At 35.1% G+C, this 23,582-nt stretch overlaps 1 protein-coding gene across 1 annotated transcript in view; it reads right to left on the bottom strand.

Annotated features, from left to right (window-relative positions):
• GABRG3 (gamma-aminobutyric acid type A receptor subunit gamma3) overlaps nt 1-23,582 on the bottom strand; it is an 882,331-nt gene that overhangs the window by 17,553 nt on the left and 841,196 nt on the right. The window contains exon 7 of the mRNA XM_036745031.1: nt 7,793-7,945. Within this exon, the coding sequence (XP_036600926.1) occupies nt 7,793-7,945 (153 nt within the window). The remainder of the gene's footprint in view (nt 1-7,792; nt 7,946-23,582) is intronic.

Here is a 23,582-nt window from a genome sequence, read left to right as displayed (position 1 = left end):
TTTACTGAAAAAACAAATTCTAAGAAGTAGCCATTCCTGAACCCTTCTCTTTCTTATTTAAATGAGAATGGAAGATGGACATTTATTCATTCTTATCTCTGGTTCTTTCATTTCCACACACCAAGGATCAATAGGGCTTTCCTTCCACCTTAAAGACTAATCATCCTACATGTATTATTTCCTTCTGGTAGATTGTGAACTCTTTGAAAGCAGTGGCTATCTTGCTTTCCTTTCTGCATGACCAACTTTTAACACTGCTTGGCACAGAATAATTGCTTAATAAATGTTCATTCATTCATCCACCCAACCATCCATTCCCCTCAGCAATTGCCCTTAGACTGAATTCTTTACAAACTACTTCAGAAAGTGAAGAAAAGATAATATGCCTTGCCACAGAGTATTTTGAACAATTTTTGGACGGAGAATTAAAATTGTTCTATTAATGTTTGCTAAGTGATTTTGCTTGTCAATAGACAAATTGGTTTGATATCTACCAAGTGAATGCATGCAAAGGAAATTTACTTGGAAGACTAGTATCTTATTGTTGAGCTATATTTCTTTTAAAATGAGCATTTAAAAATAATTATTTAATAACAATTGCACATTTACATGTGCATGTATACATATATATTTATACAATCTATATATGTGTGTGACTAAGTTTTTTAAAGTAGTTTTCTTTCCTTGCAATAGTCCTGTGAGTCATATATTATATTGGAAAGAAGGGAGGAGGAAATGCAAGTTATTTTCTCTATGTGGTGAATTCCTTGTGTGAAAAAAAATCATTTTTCCAATATAAATTGCTAACTCTCCTGTAACTCATAGTTTTAGAGAGTTATGCAGTGGGAGAGGTTGATGGGCACCAAGAAGTAAAGTGAACTGCGAATGATTACAAAGCTGGGTTTTTGCCAGAAGCAAGACTTGAACCCAGATGTAAATATTATGATTTCTATTTCAAACCTTAGGAAGCTGATTCACAGAAGTTAAATGACTTGCCCATGGTAAAACAGTAGATTCTATTATGAGATCTATTGTACTTTTCTGTCCCTTTGTTGTTATATTAAGTAACATAAACTTTATAAGTTTAGTGAAAATATTTGCATATTTTAAAACAAACTTAAATTGTATTTGTGTTCATATTCTGCAGGAAATAATTGCTCCAAACTTTGAAAGGTAATCAATTTAGATTTCATACACACACCACACACCACACACACACACACACACACACACACACACACACACACTTCCTATTCTACCTTGTACCTTGACTAATTCAAAAAACAACTAAACATTTTGGGCTTTTATATGATGGAATAAGCTACATAAATATTTACAAAACTTACTCTAAGGAGGTACTCAGATCCAGCTCTGGTTCCTAAAGGTATCTTCTCTTATTAGGGTGAAATACACTGACTTAGGGTCACATGGCTAATAAATGTTTGAGGCCACATTTGAATTCGGTTTTCTTGACTCCAAGCCTCACAGTCTATCCCCTGCAGTGACGTGCTTCTGAGATCATAGATTTAGAGCCAGAAGGGACCTCAGAGGCCATGTAGAATTATCACCTTGAGAGAAGTGATCATTAATAATTAACGATTTGGGGAGATTCAGAGTTCCCCTCTTCTCTACGCTCCTTTCAAGACCTCCCTCTAAAGCTAACTTTTTTCTCTATCTGACCCCACCCAACCTTTCCAGTAATCTCTAGTCTAAGGTGAATCCCATTCATTCAAGCTTGGGTGGAGACAGACCCTTTTGTCTAAATTGCCCAAGACTGTGAGTGGTCTGGGTATAGAGAAAGTCTCTTTGTCCAAGAGTGATATTATGTCACTCTCAGTCTCTCATTGGAGTAAGCCCATTTCTCTTTGTAAAGTTCACATCTCATTAGTTGCTGGTCAATCAGAATTGATTGCCAACCTGGGGAATATGTACTGATAAATCAGCTGTTGCCCCACTAAACTGGACTGATTCTCATTTCTTCTAATATGGGCCTATATTTTAATCTATTTATTTCTGAATTACCTAATTGCCTGTGTTTCCTCACAAGAAGGCAAAGTGTAAATGGTTTAAATGAAGTTTATTTAGAATGTATAAAAAATAATCAGGCAGTGTTCTGGGACTGAATTTGAAGACTGGAGTTGGAGTATTGGTTCCATTAGTAATTTGTTATGTGTTTAGGGCTAAGTGACTCAGTCTCTCTGAATCACTTATTTTTCCTTATCTTGAAACCAGAGATCACTCTTGACATTACTTAAATCCCCCTCCTGTGGCTAATAACAATTGCATTCTCCACACTTTCTCCAACCTATCTCAAATACCATCATTCATTTTCTGGCTTATAACACTGGTTGTGACACAATTACCTGTTAGACATAAAGTAATAAATACATATAAGCTACATTGAATATCATCTATAAATTTGTTTTTTTGAGCTTCAATTAACACTTTGGCAATATGATGTGGATTCAAGCAAAATTTCTTGAGAATCTACCTATGCACAAGACAAGTATACAAGTCTAGGTAGATGGCCTAATGTTTGCCCTATGATTTTAGGTGCAGCATCGCAGACAGTGCTGTCAAAATCAAATAGAAGGATCCCTCCAGTCACTTATTGACTTAGAAAAACACTAATTAATATTATCTGGATTGTATTGAATTTTTACTTATTTTTTTAAACATTTCCCAATTATATTTTCATCTGTTTTAGTTTTAGTTTTAGAGTTTGCATCTTTGGGCTCATAGATAATTGACAGGGTGTTGAATTTAGGATCATAAAGACCTGAGATCAAATTCTGTCTCAGACAATTATTAGCACTATAACCTCCGAAAATTCACTTAACCTCTCATGCTTAGTTTCCTCATCTGTAAAAAAGAGGGTGTTGGACTTGATGGCCTCTAAGGTCTTTTCCAGTATTAAATCCATGAGCCTATCTGAGCAACAAACCAGAAATGTGATAGGATTTCTCTTACTTGTCTGTTTTTCATTTTTGTTTGTTTTGTTTTTGTGACCTAATAGTGTTTTTCAATTGTGCTTGGGTGATGGTATTTTGTTGCTCAAGCTGGCCATACTACAGAGCAAAATATACACCTTATATTAGACTTTATTTCAACAGCTGGCCCATCTCCAATTGTTCTGATCTATATCTGGCCACTGGACCTAGATGGCTCTGGAGAAGAAAATGAGGCTGGTGACTTTGCATAGCCCTCCCTCACTAAATCCAATTCAATTGCAAGTCATGGCATCATCTTCCTGATGTAACAATTCTCTTTGAGAAGAAGGACAAATCACAAATTTTGAATAGTCCAAGCTGCCCCACAGGGCACCCAACTGACCAGTTCCAGGTGAGCATCTCAACTCCTCACATGGGGAAATCATGCCCTTATATAAGGGTGCTCTGCCCAAAGGAAGGTAAATGTTGATGGCTAAACCCTACCTAAATTTCTTGGGCTTACTGGCTAGATTTCTTTCTTAAAGACTGTGCCTTAAACCCAATTTTCTCTGGTTCTCATTGAATGACCAAGAATAGGTCCTTACCCAAGCATCACTTCATGGTTATTTTTTGGGCCCAGATGGCTCAGATTGAATGTAAATAGTAATTGTTTTTCTTCTGGCCAGAAATCCTGAGGGTCTTTCCCTCTTGGGTCATTTGTTTGTTTTGTTTTGATTAAAGGGGCTATCCCTTGACTCACTTAAACATCCCTAGTCACTGAATGGGCATTACATAAGTCAAAGTGAGAATTCACAAAGACCTTATCTTGAGAAGGCCAATGTCTCCCACTGCATCCTGGAACATTACAGTTGTCCCGATTTGCATCTGGCCACTAGACTCAGATGGCTCTGGAGGAGAAATTGAGGCTGGTGACTTTGCACAGATCTCCCTCCCTTAAATCCAATTCACTTTCAAGTCAGGCATCATCTTCCTAATGTCATGGTTTTTTTTCGTGAACGAAGAACAAACCACAACAATTTAATTCAATATAACTTCCTAATTGTTTGCCATTGTTTTACTATATTTTGAGATCAAATGGAGTTTCCTAGAATTGAACAAATTATTCAAGTTAAGTATATTTCTAGGTCACTTGGACTGATTTACATTGATGAATCATCAAGTCCAGAATTTGTTGAATTATCTACTTTTGATACTCTTGCTCAAATGCATAACTCATTGGCCCTACCTAGCCTGGAAGCTAGTAAGGCTATTAGCCTCATTTAGGAAGGCACACATTATACCAATCAGAAGATAAGTCAGGAGTTTCAACACAAAGAGCTGTTCTTTGGAGACGATATTGATCTGAGGACACAATGTTGGGAATAGAATAATGGTTCCCATTGGTGTTGTACTTTAAAGCCTATAAAACCCTTTCCTCAGAGAAACCCTATGAGTGAGTTTATCCAGATGTGCTCTCTCTCTCTCTGTATATATTTTACTAATGCAAAAAGGCAGTCTAAACAAAAATGTTTAGAAGAAGCATCAGTGGGGATACCCTTCCCTTTTGCCTTTCCTTTTGCCTTTCCTCAATATCTTATCAGATAGATCAGGCAGTGACAGCATTATGATTATTCATACCACTTGACTAAGATAGGAGTTACTCAGCTACAAGCCTTGTAATGAGATGGAGGGCCCTAGTATACCCCAAAGACTCTGTGACTTTGCCATCCACCCTGCCACTGCAACCTTAGGACTTCTTGACCCTTATGTCCATCATGCAGTTAAATTATTTTATATATGTTGTCTCCCCCAATTAAAATGTGAGTTCTGAGAGCAGGGACTATGTTTTCTTTACTCTTCTTATATCTCTGGTACTTAATGTAGTGCTTGTCACTGAGGAAATTAAAATTATTCTGTATTATTTAATAATTGATTCTTTTCTGTAATTGACTATTCTGTACTGCTCCATTCTTGATTTAAACTCAAGAATTCAATTTTCCCTTGAAATTATTTTAAAGGTGTGGTTGAAAGGAAAATTTATCATTCATATAATTAGTCTCTAGGACATCTGCTTATTTTCTGTAACCAACTTAAGTTGATTCCCACTCCCAACACACACACACACACACACACACACACACTCACATACACATGTCATCTGTCCTTGTACAATTGGGGAAGGTTTGATGGCCCCCAAGGGGATCACAAGCAAACCTTGTGTTACTGATCTCCTAGCCAAGATTACAAGAGGCAGATGAGTCCCATAAAACAATTAACATTCCTTAATTGTCAGAGAGGGGCATGATTAGTCAAATCTAAATGCCAACCAATCAATTGGAATGTTCCTCAACTACACAGACCCACTCCCCCCCCACCTCCACCTCTCAATGAGTTGTCTGACCTTACTGCAGTAGCCAGTCTGATCCACTCTGTTAAATTATATGTCACTGTCAATGAACTTATTTTGCTCAGAGTATTACCTCAGTTTACCTTTATTGAATTTATTCATGACATCACGTGTAATAAATGTTTTTTATTCATTCATTCATTCATAGAGATAGTGATGATCTTGTAGTCAAGAAGACTGTTATAGAATTATAGAGTTAAAGTTAGAAAGAATTGCAGAATACATCCAGACCATACCCCTCATTTTATAGATGAGAGAATTGAGACCCAAAGAAAGTTAAAGATTTGTCCAAGGTCACACTAGTAAAGAACATCAAAGGTGCAATTTGAACCTAGATTAAGAACTTCCAGAGCCAGTGTTCTTTTAACTACACTATACTGACCTGACTCACAACACCTACTAGCTCTTTACCACAACTATGTTCCCCAGTTAATTCCTTCTTCAATTCAAAAAAAGTTGAGTCCATATTTGTTAAATGCCTATTATGTACATGTAGGTACTGTGCTAATTACTGAACTCTCTAAGACTATATAAAATGCATAGGTTGATGATCTGAATCAGTGGAAGGAATTTCCACATAGGGAGTTGGCCGCACAGATGAAATCACATCTCTTCCACCCCCAAAAAAGAGAAGGATTTGTGGAGTTTATATAGAATGCATAAGAAGAATGAATCTACCCTGAATTTCATTGTATTTCAGCGTGCCCTGCTTTTATTTCTAAAACCAATGTCTGAAATCTTTAGCTCTACTATGTTTTTACTTCAAAAACTACTCTGTCCAGTCTTAGGTTCCACTGTGAATTTGGGATAATTTGTTGTCAAATAATTTTTCAGTTGTGACTGACTCCCTATGACTTCATTTAGGGTTTTCTTGGCAGAGATAATGGGGTGGTTTGCAATTTCCTTCTCTAGCTCATTTTCACAGGTGAGAAACTGAGGCAAACAGGGTTAAGTTATTTGCCAAGGATCACACAGTTAGTAAATATCTGAGACCAGATTTGAACTCATGGAGATGAGTTTTCCTGACTTGGGACCCAGCACTATTCACTGTGTCACCCAGCTGCCCACTTGGGAACATAAATAATATTAAATGAAGATCCAAGGCAGGATGGTAAGCTATGGATCATTTCCATCAACCTTCATCTCTGGAAAATTCCATCCATGTTTTATAGGAGCTTAACAGCTTTGTTCAGTGTCTGAGGAATATTTGTGGACATCATAAAATCACAGTTCACTAAGCACAGTTATTTGAAGGTCATAGTTAAGAGATCCAAATGTTTAAACCTCAACTGAAAATTATTGAAAATGACTTTGTTACTTATAAACAAATTGATAGACAGAAAAATGGTATAATAATAAGAGCTAGCATTTATACAGCACTATAAAGTTTGCAAAGTTATATGTGTGTGTGTGTGTTTTCTTCTTGGATCACATGACTGTTTATCATATGATTATTGCTTATTAGTAAGACTGTCCCAAGTTGAAGAGAGAAAAAAAAAACTCTCTGGATGAGTGTTTGGTTACTATTAACTTAATATGAAAAAAAATCTGTTAATATTTTCAGTTACATAATATAAGACTATTCTATTAAATGCACACATTTTAATTGAACCTTCTATTTATAATACACATCAATGAATTAAAATTGTGTTCCTTTGATAAAACATAGAGAAGTTAATTTGGTAAAATTTAAGAGGAACAGTTCTTTCTTTCTCATGTTTTGATAGAATCAATGTATGTATGTATATATATATATATATATATATATATGTATATATATGTGTGTGTGTGTGTGTATACATATATATATATATATATATATATATGTAATACCCAATTTAATTTATAAGTATAATGTTATATAATCCTACAATTGAATAGACAAAGCTTCATGTTGGATGTTAGGGTTCCTTTCTATAGTTGAAAGCTGATTAATGCTTTATCTTTGACATTCTGGTTGTACTTAAAAATAATGGCCATTATTTCTTTCCTGGAATTAGTACATTAAATGAATAATTTTCTTTATTAAAATTAGCTTAAAATATATTAACTCTTTAATCATCAAAGCTTTGCATCTAGTCCAATGTGCCCAAATGAACAAATGGAGAAATTGGAACTTGGTAAATTAAGCAACATACTTCAGTCCACATAAGCACATCAATTTCAGATCAAGAGGTGAAACTAATGGCATTCATTCTAAGAATCTTTTGGGTATTTCACCCACGAATTCATGTTCTTTCTTAATGGAGGTATTGTATATTCCAAGCACACAAAGGGACTATGTATTCTGTAAACACTAATTATTGGCCTAGATATAAAAAAAATATTAATTGTAAATCACAGTCTACAAAATTGACCTAACTTATTTTTATTTCCCTTCAATAGGAAGATTTTCCACACTTTTTTCCCTATTCAAATAACATAAAATGATGCAAAAAATTGTTTATAATCTTACCTAAGGCTGTTCTTGCTGGTGTGGCATCTTTTTTAATCCAAAAGGACACCCAGGATAAAACGACTGTTAGTATACAGGGAATATATGTCTGAATAGTGAAGTAGCCCATTCTTCTGCTCAAATCAAAGTATATAGTCATGACTACATAATCACCTGCAAGAAAAATACATATTGGATAAGGTGGAGTAAATTAAATTTCATGCATCAACAATGAGTTTAATTCAGGCCAGCAAATTTAATTATCATATAATTTTAATTTATTATAGAGTATACTGCACAGTTCATTCTCATTACATGATTATGTCTTTTACTTTTGCTAAAAATATCTGTTTTGTATCCTTCAGAAATCTTGTTCTGATGCCTCATCAGCACATGAAGTTAACCTGGTTTCTCAAATGTGACATCAGTAGATTTTAAACTTTGGCAGGATCTGCCATACTGAAAAGCCTGAATTATAGTCCAACAATATCTTGTGTCTACTTTCTGAGGATCACCTTATCTATATACAATGAGACTTATAAACAGTAGTTTGGCCTCCTAGGTGGTGAAATGTCAGAGAAGCCAGAAAAGGGCTCTGGAGAGAACAAAGAAAGAGGAAGAGCTCCAATTGATAGAAGAATATTTATATCAGCTCTTTTTGTAATAGAAAAGAACTTTAAACTAAAGGAGTGCCCATCAATTAGCAAATGGATGAACAAGTTCTGGTAAATGAATAGAATGGAATGCTATTGTGCTATAAAATATTATGCAGGAGGCAGTTTCAGAAAAACCTGAGAAGACTTGTCTGATCTGAGGTAGAGGAAAATGAAAAAAATTAGAACAATTCATTTCATGATAATGATATGGCAAAATGAATGTTTTTTATGGATAACCCTGATCAAGGAAATGGTCAATCATGATGCCAGAGGAATGATTATGAAGAATGCTATCCACCTCCTGGTAGAATGGTGATGGACTAATTGCAAAATCAAACACACAATTTTGGATAGAGGTTGTATGAAAATTGTATCTTGTTCTAGTTCCTCTTACTGCTCCTTCCCCCTCACCCCTTCTAATCAGTATAGTAAGTAAGCTTACATGTAGTCAGTATAAAGGGATAATAGCAGAAAGTAAGATTGTAAACAGGACCCTGAAAGTCAAGCACAAACTGTCCCAAAGATCAAAGGAGCATAATTTACAAATTGTGTCATATATTAGCCAAAATTCCCATTCTGGTAATATGTTCTGAATAAGCAGATGCCATCTAGATGTTTCTGTTAAGGTATTTTGGCTGTATGATATATGAATTACTGACAAATTCTGGACTTTCAAAGTTCCAGACCAGCAGAACATCAAAATGTGCCGATAATTTAGGGATGACATGGATATGTTAACATTGATTGAAGTTTTATCAATAACTTTGAGATGGTTTGGATATGCTAATGAGCTAATCACTAGGTGGCCCAGATGGAAGTTGGTCTGTTGCTCCAAAAAACCCTATAAAAATGAGACCTCAAATCCCTCCCCCCCCCCAACCCAGCACTCTTCCATCTCCTTCAGGTCCATGCTGCCTAGTGCTCCAAACTGTAATCCATGGTTACTTCAGTGATTATCTGTAGCTCTCCACCCTCCCAATGCTACCTGCCTCCCTTTATCATTCTATCCCCCCATTTGCTATCTGCCTCTGTGTCCCTTTCAGTGCTTTTCTTTGCACCCTCTGCACCTCATTAAAGTTTCATTGTTGCTCCATTTCCTAGTGCCAGTCGTGGCCTTACCCAGCCAATACCCAAAGAACTGGGAGTATTTGCCCCCATTTCATAATTTCATAAATTAACTATAAATTAAGAGGCAATAAGAGAATTTTCTTTGTTTTGATATCCCAATTTGCTGCAAAAGTTTTGCTTTCATTTTTATTTTTCTAGTGTGGTGGGGGAAGTAAGAATAAGAAAAATAAACACTGGATAGTCAGGGAAAAGTAATTAAAATAAAAGAATAGAAGCAGAGGTTGAGGCTAATAATGTAGATCAGGTGAAGTACACAGTGAGGAAAGCCATGCTAGGAGTAACATAATCCTGAATATATGGAGGGAACAGTTTACAAAATAACACGGGGAAAGGAAGATAACATCATCAGCATCAGCATCATCATCATAGATAATATTAACAAAAGTAACCAAGGATATCAATATCTGTCAAGTCATATACCCATTTTATTACCTCTGCAAAATCTTTGCAACCAGGATCTGTATTCATGTTTCTAGAGCAACTTTGATAAAAATATGAAAAGAAACTAGGAAGGCTATGTTTGGGAAATTATTCTCTATTACAGACTGACTTTACAGTCACAAATTTGCCTTAAAGAGGCAGAAAATATAGGATCCTACTGCATTTATTTTTTGTGGACGACAAAGTCACATTTGATTCAGAGCAAAAATCAGCCTCAAGGTTCCTCCTCTAGTGAGACTTTCTCATGCATATGTTAAGATTCTTGACAAATACAACCACAAAGATAACTATGCTCAAGAAGAGAAAACTATGTTCAATAATTTTAAACAGAGAATTTATACTTGCCAAAAGTGTTTGCCGTGGTAATAGATGTTGTCTCATGCAAGTTTCAAAAAGTAGAGGAATTCTCTATAGTTGTTAAGGTCAAAGCATCAACAGGATTTTATATTTAGAACTGGAAGAGATCTTAGAGGTCATTTAATCTAAATTTTCATTTTACAGGTAAGGAAACGGGCCCAGTGAGAATAAGTGACTTGTCCCAGGCCACACTGGGAGAAAATGGCACAGCTACGGTTTGAATCCAAAATCCCTGACTAAAAGTCCTGGAATTTCCCCATAATGCTGCCTATCAAAAACTACGAGTCATAGAACTTCTGAAAGTCAAGTGACTTTCTCAGGGTCACACAGCAAATAAAAGTGAGCGTTGAGATTTAAACTTTCAACTCCAAAATTTTCTTTGATCTAATTCCAGATACTCCTGCTTGTGAATGATATTGTGATAACTGTAATATCAAGATAAAGAATATACCAAGGTCTTTTCATTTGTATTTTTAAAAGGAGAAACCTAATACTTTACATATAATAATCTTTATTAGCTGCAACTAGGAGGTATAGTGGAAAGACCACTGGGCTTGGAGTCATGAAGGATCTGGACCTGAGTTCAAATCTAGCCTCAGATTGCCTTAGTTTTTATATGCCTTAAATTTTATAGTTATATATTATATAAAATATATGTAATATATTATATATATATATATATATATTATACAATATATAATCTGCCTAAGATTCCTCAGTTGTAAAAGGAGGAGAATGATATCACCCAACTTAAAGAGGTTTGTAAGGCTCAGATGAGGTAAGGTTTGTAAAGATCTTAGCATGATGCCTGGCACATAGTAGTTGTTTAATAAATGCTTATTCTTTCTCTCCCTTCCCCATACAGAAAAATCTAAATGGATGAAAATGCCTATTGGTCACACTATGACATGCAATTACCTGGCTAGTCAATTGAATTAGTCCATAAGCACATATATTTGGTGTGGGCATGGAAAGTGGGCAGTGAATTAATTTGGCCTGGAATTGAGTAGGAATAGTAATTGTGATAATAGTAATGGGATCCTGGGGAAGGGTAGAGATGGGAAGAGAGGTCCCCTTCAGAAAGTGGGAAGCCAGGAGCCAGAAGTGAGGAAAGAGAACATTCCAAGGATAGTGGCAGCCATTGCAAATTCATGGAGTCAGGAAGTTTAATGTGGTGTGTAAGGACAGTGAGTAGGCTAGTATAAAGTTCATGGAAGGGATATAAAACTAAGAAGACTAAAAAGGTTTTAAAGGATTTAATATTTGATATGAGGGAATAAGGAGCCACTGGAGTTTATTAAGTGGGGAAGGGGTGACATATTCTGACTTGCGCTTTAAGAAAGTCTCCAGTGGAGGATGGATAGGAGTGGGGAGACACTTCATGTAATTAGACTAATTAAAAGGCTATCACAAAAGTCTAAGCAAGAAGTGATGAGAGCCTGAACTGGGGCAATATCTGTGTAAGTGGATAGGAAACATACATGAGAGATATTGTAAAGTTAAAAATCATAAGATTTGACAGCAGATAGGAAATGTGACATGAGCATGGGTAGGTTAACAAGACTTTTAGTCAACAAATATTTATTAAGCATCTACTATGTGCCAGGCACTGTGCTAGGTGTTAGGGATGCAAAGAAAGCCACAAATAGTACCCCCTGCCATTATACAAAATACATAAAGTACAACTAGAAGGCAAGCTCAGAAGGAAGGTATTAGCAGTAGGGCAGATGAAGGATATCCAATAAATGAGAGCATAGATCATAAAAGTGTTGAAGTTCATATGAAATGAGTATTTTAAGGGGTAGTATGTTACACAAAATGAGGGATGTGACTATGAAATAATATGAATTGTTTTAAAATAAATATATAAAAACTTATTCATCCAAAGGAATAATTTCTTTTAAAGTCGTCCCCTTGGAGACTGTTCACTTGTTCTAATGATCTCAAACCATTTTTTGGACCTTATTTTTGGAATGGCTTTCAGGGTCAGTTTAGGAGACACATAGTCAATACTTGTTTTAAACTAAAGAAATAGATTCACCTGGCTATTGCCATTCACATTCTTTATAAGATTAGACTCTAAATGTCTTCTGACTTTTTTAAAAATGCAAATCCACATTCAAAGGCGTCTATTTACTGCCACTGAATATACTTTGAAGTAGATGCAGTGGGAACTGAAGGAGATTTCCAAAGAGAGACTCTGAAAATGATCTCAGTAAGCACACCATGACTGTAAAGTCTATAAGCTCATTCAAAATAATTTGTTAGAAGAGCACCACATGCTGTACTTTCCAGTGTATAAATTTGAATATGTTTTTGGGAATTCAGTCATAATGCTTTATAGCTATCTCATACTATTTTATCTTGGAATCAACGATGAGACTGAATTCATATTATCATAGTTTTAGACATAGAGGAGACTAGAGATCATTCAGTCTAATCTCATTTTGTAGATATAGGAACTAAACCTCAAGTAAACTATAAAAATACTCACCTAAGGAATTATCCTTTTCCAAGATTTATGACCATGTAGTCAGCACGATACTTGTGTTAAAACCAAACAAGACGGCAGCAACAAGAATGACCTACTTTTACACCAGGGAGCAACTTGGTATTATTAAAAGCACTGCATAATTTAATATAAATATATCCTGCTCCACGCTTTCATGTCCCTACTGGATTGCGGGCCCAACTCATTACCCATTTCCAGGGCCTTTTCCAGAAAAAAAATAGGCACCCATACATTCTGGATGGGGCTAATTCATAAAACTTTGCTATATTAAGCAAAGTTCTGTAAATATTTTATGTTTAGAAAATCAATAGATAGAAGATCTATAATCTTAGAAAGTTGAATGTAATAAGCTTGTTTGCTTTCTAATGCATCTAATGAACTAAGCATATAATTTATCTTTAGACACCTTCCAACGTCATGCCTATTTCAAGAGGAACGCTCTTCAGGGAGCAATTCCTTACAGAACTCACTGTTACATTACCACTGACCCGGAGATTTTGAGAAATAAGTTAAGAGATGTCTCAACTTGTGTGACTCAACTTTTGCTTCACAGAGGGAATTAAACTTTCATTATTCCTTCTGCATAATTCCCCTTATAACTTACCTAATGGCATGGTCAGATTATTTATATTCCACTCACATTTTAAAGAATATAATCAAATCAATCCATGCAAATGCATTCACTGATTATGAATTCTCTGCTTATGATCTCAGGATTACTTTTAGCACTGAGTTCCCTCAGGCAGAATTTTCACTTTGGTACAGAAACTAACACATGCCGTGGGATTCCAAATGTTCTATGAATGAAAATGATGGAGCTTCCACTTGATTGTTGGAAGATATAGAACAGTCCTCATAAAAGTTGGAAGCTCATGAAATCCACCAGCTTATCAATAATAATAAAAAAAAAACTCACAATATTACAGGCAGGAATTTGATGGATTTGTTCAATTCAGCGTCTGGTTAGAAAAATCTCAATTCTGCACCAATGTTCTCCTGTACCCAGAAAGGGTACAAATTGCATGATAGGTGCTGGTCCTTGCAGAACCAAAGTCAAACACAAAAAATAATCCTTACCCTCAAGGAGCTTACATTCTACTGGAGATGGGGGAAGCAAGATGCAAACACAAGTATATATAGGATAATTTTAAGGGAAAGAAGAAAGCACTGACAATTAATGGCATTAGAAGAGGATTCCCATAGTAAATGGCAATTGAAGTGCCATAAACCAAACCCTTGAAGGAAGATAGAGAAGCTAAGAACTTGGAGTAGAGAGGGAATGGATGCCAGACATGGGGGACAGCCTGTGTAAGGGATTAGATTCAAGAAATTGACTTTAGGAATCAAGTAGATGAGTTTTTCTGCAAACTGTAGTGCATTAAAAGGAATAATGTGTCATGAGGCTGAAAAGGTCAGGTAGGACCAGACTGAGTGGGGCCTTAACTGCCAAGTAAGACTTGTATATTCCGTAGGCAACTAGGAGCCACTGGAGGATCTTAGGAGAGGTAGTAATGTGGTTGGACTTATGATTTAGGGAGATTATTTTGATAGCTGTAGAGAGGAGAAGCCAGGTGTCTAGTCATGTGACTCTTGTAATAATTAATGCCAACCAATGCATCAACAAGAATTTATTAAATATCTTCTGCCTGATAGGCTTTATATTACATGCTAGAGATAGAAAAACAAACAAAAGAAACATCTCGTTTCCACTAACTCATGGAAAGTGATGAGGGCCTGAATTAGGGTCAAAAAATACTAATAACACAATAATAATGATAACGCTAATTATAATAATAGTGACTAGCATTTATATAGTACTTTAAATTTTGCAAAGAGTTTGTACAAGTTATCATGTAATAGTCATGTGTGTGGAGAGAAAGGGGAAAACAGGAGTGATGTGAAGACTTGGGAACTGATTGTATAACAGGGATAAAGTGAAAAGAAGAATAAAGAATGAATTTATTGACTATGGTGCCAACCAGGATAAATGTGGTATATACCAGAATAAAGGTGGTAGTGCTCATAATACAAATGGGGAAATTTGGTGGATTTGGGAAGCAAGATAACAAGTTCCATTTCAGACGTGTTGAGTTTTAGACACCTGGGGTTTTTCTTTTGTAGATATCTGTCAGGCTGTTGTTGTTATGTATGTGGTTTGTCCTTCATCCTCAAAGAGGATTGTGACAGGCTATTGGTAATATGGAATAGGAGGTTAGAAGAAAGACTGGAGATAGATATTTAGATCTGAGAGGCATTTGTTCAGAGATAAATTTTGATAACTGAAGCCATGAGCTAAAGAGATCACTAAAGGATAACACAGAGAGGGAAGAGGAAAGGGTTCAGGACAGAGGGCTCAGGGAAGGTCTTCTAGAAGGTGGAAGAGAAGCAATTACCCCAAGGGACCATTGTTATTATCTGGTATCTCAACAGGGACCTCATTGATTTAGCCAAAAAAGTTGGAGATACTTTATTTCATCCAGCAAAACTTCAGCAAGTTGGGACTTCACCACCAAATGAAAATATAGGAAAAGAAGTAATATTTTTGACTTGGAGGCCATGGAAAAATTTGATCTTTAGTCTTGCTGACACCAACAAAGTTATTTTATATGATGCTGAAAAACCTGAAAGCTTGTGCTCTTTTTTTCCTTTAGCGGATATGCCTATTTCTTGTATATGCCTATTCTGTCCAATATGAAATTAACTGAAGAAAACAATATTCTAACATGCATGTTCATACACACATACATATATGTGCATATTTACATCATATTTATATAAGTTCACACATGTACAAACATGCGTATGTATGAAACTTACATATGTGTATACTTGCATATCTATACATATACACAAATGTCTGCATATGCAAGTGTACACAGGTATGTGTTCATATATGTGCATGTATGAATATACGTATAGAAGTGTATGTATACATACAACCATATATACATACATATATACATATATACATATGTACATAAATATATATATATACACACACACACACATATGTTCTACTATTATATTGAAACTTCTTGAGACTATGGATTGTGTATCTTTTTAAATCTGTATCCTGAGTGCATAGCATAGTGTCAGGCATATAGAAAGCATTTAATATTTTTTTTAATGCATCATTTTTTTAATCCATCCATTCATTCATATCCCTGTCATGCTGAAAATATGCTAGATTCAGAGTAGGAGAGTAAGAGTTCAATTTTTGGTTCTCTTTATTACTGCCTATGAGAATATAATCACAATTTCTCTGGCTTCAGTATTCTTATGTGAAAATATGGCACTTGGATTAGATTATCTCTAAAGTCACTTTCAGTCCTAAATCTATTATCCTTTGTTCTCTACAGGCAAAAGTTGGTAATACCTGAGCAACTAAGGCTACTTGTGATTGCTGGGGAGAAGAGGGGTGGAAAGAGAAAATAAATCTGAACTCAGAATGAGGTTCAACCCTCTTGAAGAATCATCAGTCAACCTAGCAACAAAACCATTTAAGCTCTATGTTGAGCACCTAATGACATACCCCCAGATCTCTCAGTTCCCTTAATACTTTCTAGCATAGGGTTTAGTAAAATCAGTTTTACTGGTTTTGGTCTCATATAAGAGTAGCCTAAAGAAAAGATGAGGAACAAAATTCCACTCTATAAATATATGCCCTGCACATATATGCCTCTGACATCTCCAATACCATCATACAGAAGTGAATGATTCTGTGATCTATGTAGAAATAAGATCCTCATTAAGATACATCAATATAGAATTTTCACTTCACAGAAAGGAAGCCAGCTAGTCTAATTATGCTTTCTCATTATCTTTTGCTGGATCATCATACAGGCTCTTGCCCCTAACCATGGGATTATGAATTCATCTGTTTTTTCTTCATTAAAATGTTTGCAGTGGTGCTATAGTTTTTTTTTTTCCTGCCAGTTCAGGTAATTTAGGCAGGAGGATGTTTGACTTGTCCTCAGCTATCTCAATAGTATTTCATTACATTCATATACCACAAATTGTTCCACAATTTATGGGCATCCCCCACAATTTCCAATTTTTTGCCACCAAAAAGAGCAGCTACAAATATTTTTTGTACATATTCACCTAACCTTTCTTAGCCTCAATGTCCTCACCTGTAAGAAATGGGGATAATAATGCCACCTACCTCATAGGATTGTTGTGAGGACCAAATGAAAAAAAAAAACATATGTAAAGTCCTTTGCAAACTTTAAAGCACTATATAAGTGGTAGCTATCATCATCATCATCATCATCCTCGTCATCACCACCATCATCACTATCATCACTGAAGGAAATTTGGTTTGTTCAGCATGGCTTATTTTTATGAAGCTGCTTTGTGATAAACAATGCCTTGTCTAGATATTCGCTACCATTCCCTTAATACTGTATTCTAGAATTTTTTCTAGGAGTCAAAGTTTAGCTGCCTGGGCTATATCTTGGAGATAGCTTTTTCTTCTTCTTTTTTAAAACTATTTTTGAGAATCAAGAAATCTGTCCATTTTAATGTTTCAGAACAACTCCAATTTTTAAAATGAATTTTGTGGATTTTTTGTTTTAATTTCATTGACATTTCACAATGTATCCTTGTACCCACCCCCGACTAGAAAGCCATCCCTTATAATGGAGAAGAAAAGTGAGAGAAAAATAGTTCATCTAAACTAACCAACATATAGGAAAAGTTTGAAATAATATGCATTGTTCAAAACTCTTAAGCCTCTACCTCTGCAAAGAAGTGCTAAGGGGAAGGTCCCTTCTCATGTCTCCTTCTAAGCTCTATCAAGCTTCAACATTATAACTTCACAACATTGAATTTTTATTATTCTTCTAGTTATACTATTAGAATCGTTGTATATAATATTTTCTCAGATCCTCTTATTTCCCTTTGTATCATTTCACTAAGTTTTGCTATGCTTCTTTTCATAACCTTCATATTCTTTATTTCTTACAATTTAGTAGTCATCTATTACACTCACTTACAACTTTTCTAGCCACTTCTCAGCTGAGTCATCAACATTACATTCAGTTCTTTGATACTACAAGAAATGCTGCTATTAATACTGTGGTCTATATAGGAACTTTCTTTTTAAAACTGGCATTCTTGGGGTCTGTGTCTACCACTAGTATCTCTGGATCAAAGGCTTTAGTTCCTTTCGTTGTATAATTCCAAATTGCTTTTCAGAATACTTGGGTTGCTATTTAGCTCTACCTAAAGTGCATTAATGTGTCTAATGTTCCACAACCGCATCTCATGTCATCTTTGTTAATTTTCCCTGTGTGAGATAAAACATGACTTGTTTTGATTTGTATTTCTCTTATATTCATCACCAGCAACAGCATGCCACGCATTTGTTAATCATTTGCAATTCTTCTGAAAATTGTTCACATCCACTGACCGCTTATGTATTGGGGAATTGCTTTCGCTCATATATTTCTGTTAATTGGTTATGTTTCTTGGATTTCATACCCTTAACAGAGACATCTGATACAATGTTTTGGTTTTCTCCTGTAGTTGACAGCTTCCTTTCCTACACTGGTTGCATTAATTTGTTTATGTAAATGTAAAAAATTAATGTAATCATAATTATTCTTTTAATCTTCTGTAATTTCATCTATTCTGGCTATGGCTGTGAAAGGCACTTATGAAAAACTATGTAAATGATCTTTGCAAACCTTAAACCACTATATAAATGTTAGGTAAAATTAGTGTCTCTCAGATCCCCAATCTTTCAATCACTGACCAATCAGGCACTAACCAATCACACTCAACAGTTCTAATATTCTGGGTTTAATATTCTGTCTTGATCTTGTGATTTGACCTCACAGAAGGTAGTGAGGTGCTTTCTTGATAGCTCTCTACTTCCCTTGAGTTGTAACTGCCTGCATTATTTTTACACAGTCTTTTCCTATTCAAAGACTTTTCTTCTTGACAGAAAACTGAAAAAAAATTTGAGTGCTTCCAACTTCTCTGCACTACTCATTATGAACATTCCATTTACCTCAAGCAGTCATTCTTTTATTTTCCCCATTATAGCTAATGAAATAAAAACAAATAAAACAAACATATATTTTCCCTTGTACTTTTCAGCCTTAGCTCATTCTCAGTTTTAATGTTCTGAAATTATTTTTTTATAGTATTATGCAACAATTTTGAATTCTTCCTCAGTTATCTGCTCTCAGTTCTGTCTTCTGCAGGTGGGTTTTCAATCTCCTTGAGGGTATAAACCCTTTCTCTCCCTCTCTCCCTCTCCCTCTCCCTCCCTCCCTCTCTCTCTCTCTTTGTTTCTTTTTCTTTCTTTCATTCGTTCATTCGTATCCTCAGCACCATTCATATAATATGTGCTCAAAAATGTTTTGTGAGTTGTACTTCAACATTAGTCTCTTCAGAAAACTTATCCTTTATATCACAATCATTTCTTTCTAAGTCTTTAAAATTTCATTCTTGAGAGCATCCTCTCCTTCTTGAGCTAACTCCTTTTTAAATATTTTTGGCCATGGGGTCACATCTGTTATTTCTCTGAAATCAGAGCTCAGAAAATCTAGGGTACATGTCAACTATGTCCAGACATCTTCCCCTTTATCATGAATTCTAATATGGAGTGCTATCTCTTCCCCAGAGTTTATATGATTTCTACTTCAGTAACTAATTCCTCTTTGTTTGTAGGAAACATCACTTCTTTTACTTCCTGAAGGATAAAATTATCTTTAAGGCAAATCAATTATAATTATAATAAAAAATTTAATTACATATTAATTAGTATCAATTTAAGGTTTATAAAATACTTTACAAATTTCTTGTTTCTCACAATGCTGGAAAGTAGATGCTATCTCTATTTTATAAATTGGGAAACTGAGGCTGAGAAAGTTTAAATGTCTTGCCTAAGGTCACACAGCTGGAAAGTGTCTCAGTAGGATTTGAATTCATCTTTCTTGCTTCAGGTTTGGCACGCTACTTAATGCACAACCGAGGTGCTTCTAAAGAAATAAAAACTGATGTCTCAATCACTAGTATCATGCCTCTGTGCCAGGCTTGTGATTTGTTTCCTGAATTCCTGTATCCTTTTAGCTTATAGTATCCTCAAAGACAGCATTTCTTCTGTTTTTCCTTTCATCTAAATCCTCCTCTTCTTATTCTCTTTTTTTGCTGCCATATTTCTACAGAGAGTAATTTGTATATAGTTCTATTCTTCCACTCCTTTTCTAATTAGTTCATTCTTTTAAATAATGTATAACTTTTCAGAGCCATATTCCACTCAAGATTCCCATTCCAAATCTCAAGTATTCCAGTGAAGTCCATGTTGTTTTCTAGATTTAGGATTTCTAGCCCACCATGTTTATTATCCATATTTTGGGTATTTCCATAAGCACTTATGGCTCATTTATTACATTTTGTCTTTTTTGAATTACTATCAGTTCTGCTATTCATCTTCCTGTACTGTAATTATTTCTTTATGATGTATAGCTTGGGAAATGTACTTCATTTTGTCCCTCTTGTTTCATCTTAAAGAATGGTTTTGCAAGACTTCAGGCAAATGTATTTTTACTAGGATTTGTTCTGTGCATTCTATCCCAGCTCCAAAGGCTATATTTCTTTTATTTCAAGCCACACTCTAGAAATACTATTCCCCGTTTTGAAGCTCCATCCTTTATGCAATTGCCTCCTTTGAAAAATCTTCCTCTTTGATCCAAAGCCCTTGCTTTTGATCAGCAATTCTGATGAAAATAGTACCTCTACCCCTAAGGTCTTCAGTTTCTTTCCTTAGACTTCATAATTCTTAGCAGTTTTCTTCATTCCTTCTGGCAGTATCAGTTGCCTTGTCTATGAGCTAAATCTACTAACTGGAAGAACATGTTACAAGTATTCATGGTAGGAGAATAGCTATTTCTCTTTACTAAAATTTAGGACTAATAGTAAAATAATAATTCTTAGTAATATTGTATATAATATAATAATATTATATGATAATATTATATATTATCATATAATAATAATTAGTAAAATACTAATTTTGTCACTTGAAGGTGATCTCATTGTCATTCTAAAATATATGAAGGACTAATATGTTGTAGAGAGTTTAGATTGTGACTTACGATTGAGGCTTTGCCTCAAAGAACAGACAGGCTGATGGGTATAATTGTATGATTTAAGATTTCAGCTCAATGGTCAGCTTACTGAAATGGAATGGGTGATTTCAGGTTATGGTGAATTCTTCACTAGAAGTATTGTTGTTGTCATTTGGTCTTTTAGTTGTGGGATCTCACTTGGGGTTTTCTTGGCAAATAAACTGGAGTGGTTTGGCATTTCTTCTCTAGCTCCTTTTATGGATGAGGAACTGAGGCAAATGGGGTTAAGTGACTTGCCCAGGGTCACACAATCTTTAGACCAGATTTGAACCCAGGAAGATGAGTCTTCCTGACTCCAGGCCCAGGACTCTATCCACTGCACCACCTAGCTATCCATTCACTTGAAGTATTCAAGTAGAAAATGGGTGATTGCTTCTTTAGGACGCTGTGTTAGGATGTTGTAGATGAGTTGGGCCAGATGAGTTCTACAACCCCTTCATAGGTCCAGGATGCTATAAATCTAGTTTCTTCTCCAAATGCTTACAAACTAAGGTGGAAGGGAACCTGGAGCTTATCTAACATAACCCCTTCTGGTTTTCTAGATGAAGAAAGTGAGGTCCAGAAAAGTTATTACTTGCCTAAGCTTACACAGTTAATAAGCAGAAGAATTATGATTCAAACTGATATCTTCTGATGCATTTTTCCATTGCATCATGGTTTCTTTCCAGGTAGGAATTTAGGATGTTCAAAAATGAAGTCAACATTTATAAAGCACCTTATTTGTGCAAGGTGCTATGTATGCTATGCACTAGTGGTAGCATGACCCAGTGGAACAATTTTCAAACTTAGAGTAATAGAAAACGAGTTCATTATCAGATCTGTTCCTTATGGCTGATATTCTTTATACTTCTATATTGATTATTACTATTTAAAAAACACAACTCTTCTGGACAACATGGTGAAGAAATAGATTATTGTTACACACTCATAGACGCTTTAAGAATTTTAGAATTGGAAGGTATCTTTGCAGATATTTTGTCTGAAAAGAATGAAAAGTATGACTAATATGATGTCCCACCTTGCAATTGACTTACTATGACTGAAGATTGGATCTAGCTATGTCATGTCATTGTGTTTTAGCTTAGTCATCCCTAATAGTAGAAAAGACACTCTTGGGATGGCTGAAATAATTATAGGGCTATTCTGATGACCAATATTAACAATACAGTCCTGAAAGGAAAAAAAAATTCTGTACACTATTTAACTACTACCTAATCATTTTGGTGGAAGGGTCTATGTTACAAAGAATTATATGAGAAGTCCTGTTAGCACCATGGCTGGGCAAGTGATATTACTGATACTTTAAAGTTGGTATTACTGATATATGAGGTATGCTTTGATCTCTCTACCTAGGGTTGTCTCATATGATCTGAGATAAAAGAGATATGAGAAATGTTCAAAGGAATTATTCTTTGTCCCCTGGCCAATTAATGACAATATAGTTTCAGCTGGTTCCCATAAGTAAGCTAGTTCTATAGGTCCAATCTGCACCACCCCTAGTTAAAACAATGTGGCTAGTCATTGGATACAGTGGTTTGAACATGTACTTATTGAGTATTTGTTGAGGAAATCAACAAATTAGCCAACTGAGTGGTTGTATGTCAGGGCAGTTTGAGGAGGCCAATTTTCTCCCTGTCCTCTAGAATGTATTTCAATAGATAGTCTCAAGAAATCACATACATACATACACATGTATATAATGCACATATACACACATATATGCATGTATATGTATATATGTATATGCACATATGTACCTACACTCACACACACATATGTGTACACACACACGTATATATATATGTATGTATATATATATGTGTGTATATATATATATGTGTATATATATATATATATATATATATATATATATATATATATATATATATATATACACACACACACATATATCTCACAACTGGGATAGTACTCCCAAATTCACTAGAGTGGATATATGTGGGCTTAAGCCATTTTGGAACCACATTCTGCAAACGCAGATTGCTATTGGCCTGACCGATCCCCCTCTCTTTTCTTTCTGCTGTGCTATGCTTTTTCAAGGTGGGGAAGTGGAAATACTGACACAGAATCTTTGTCAGAATTCTGGGAAATGAGATGATAAACTGAGCTAAAGATAGCTGCACTAGTCATAGGAAATAATTTCTTTTGTGTAGTTATAGCCCAAGATTCCCCATTAAGGGAACACTTAATTTGAAGAAAATTTGCTTGTTAAGCATCCTCCATAGTACTGCTAAATGAATGTATTCTTTAATGTTATCTTTATCAACAACACCAACAATGACAAAAACAAATTCTCATCTTAAATTGCCATACAAAAGAAACTGAACGTATATTACCTATCTATACAACTGTTCAATAGAAATTATACAAGGATAACGTAAAGAAAATTATAAATAATCATAAAGATGAACTTACTGTGTTCATTGTTTTATGAAATGCCAGAAATATAACAGGCTGAATGGGATGGTGCTAAGACTAGGAGACAGAAGATTCAGGTTCTAATGCCTGTTGTGCTATTAATTTTGTGACTTTGGGTACTTTAGCTCTCTGGAACTCAA

The sequence above is a fragment of the Trichosurus vulpecula genome, chromosome 2 (genome assembly GCF_011100635.1).
Source record: "Trichosurus vulpecula isolate mTriVul1 chromosome 2, mTriVul1.pri, whole genome shotgun sequence".
NCBI classification, from domain to species: domain Eukaryota; kingdom Metazoa; phylum Chordata; class Mammalia; order Diprotodontia; family Phalangeridae; genus Trichosurus; species Trichosurus vulpecula.
Note: the sequence above shows the minus strand (reverse complement) of the source record. Positions and strands in the feature narration are given on the sequence as shown.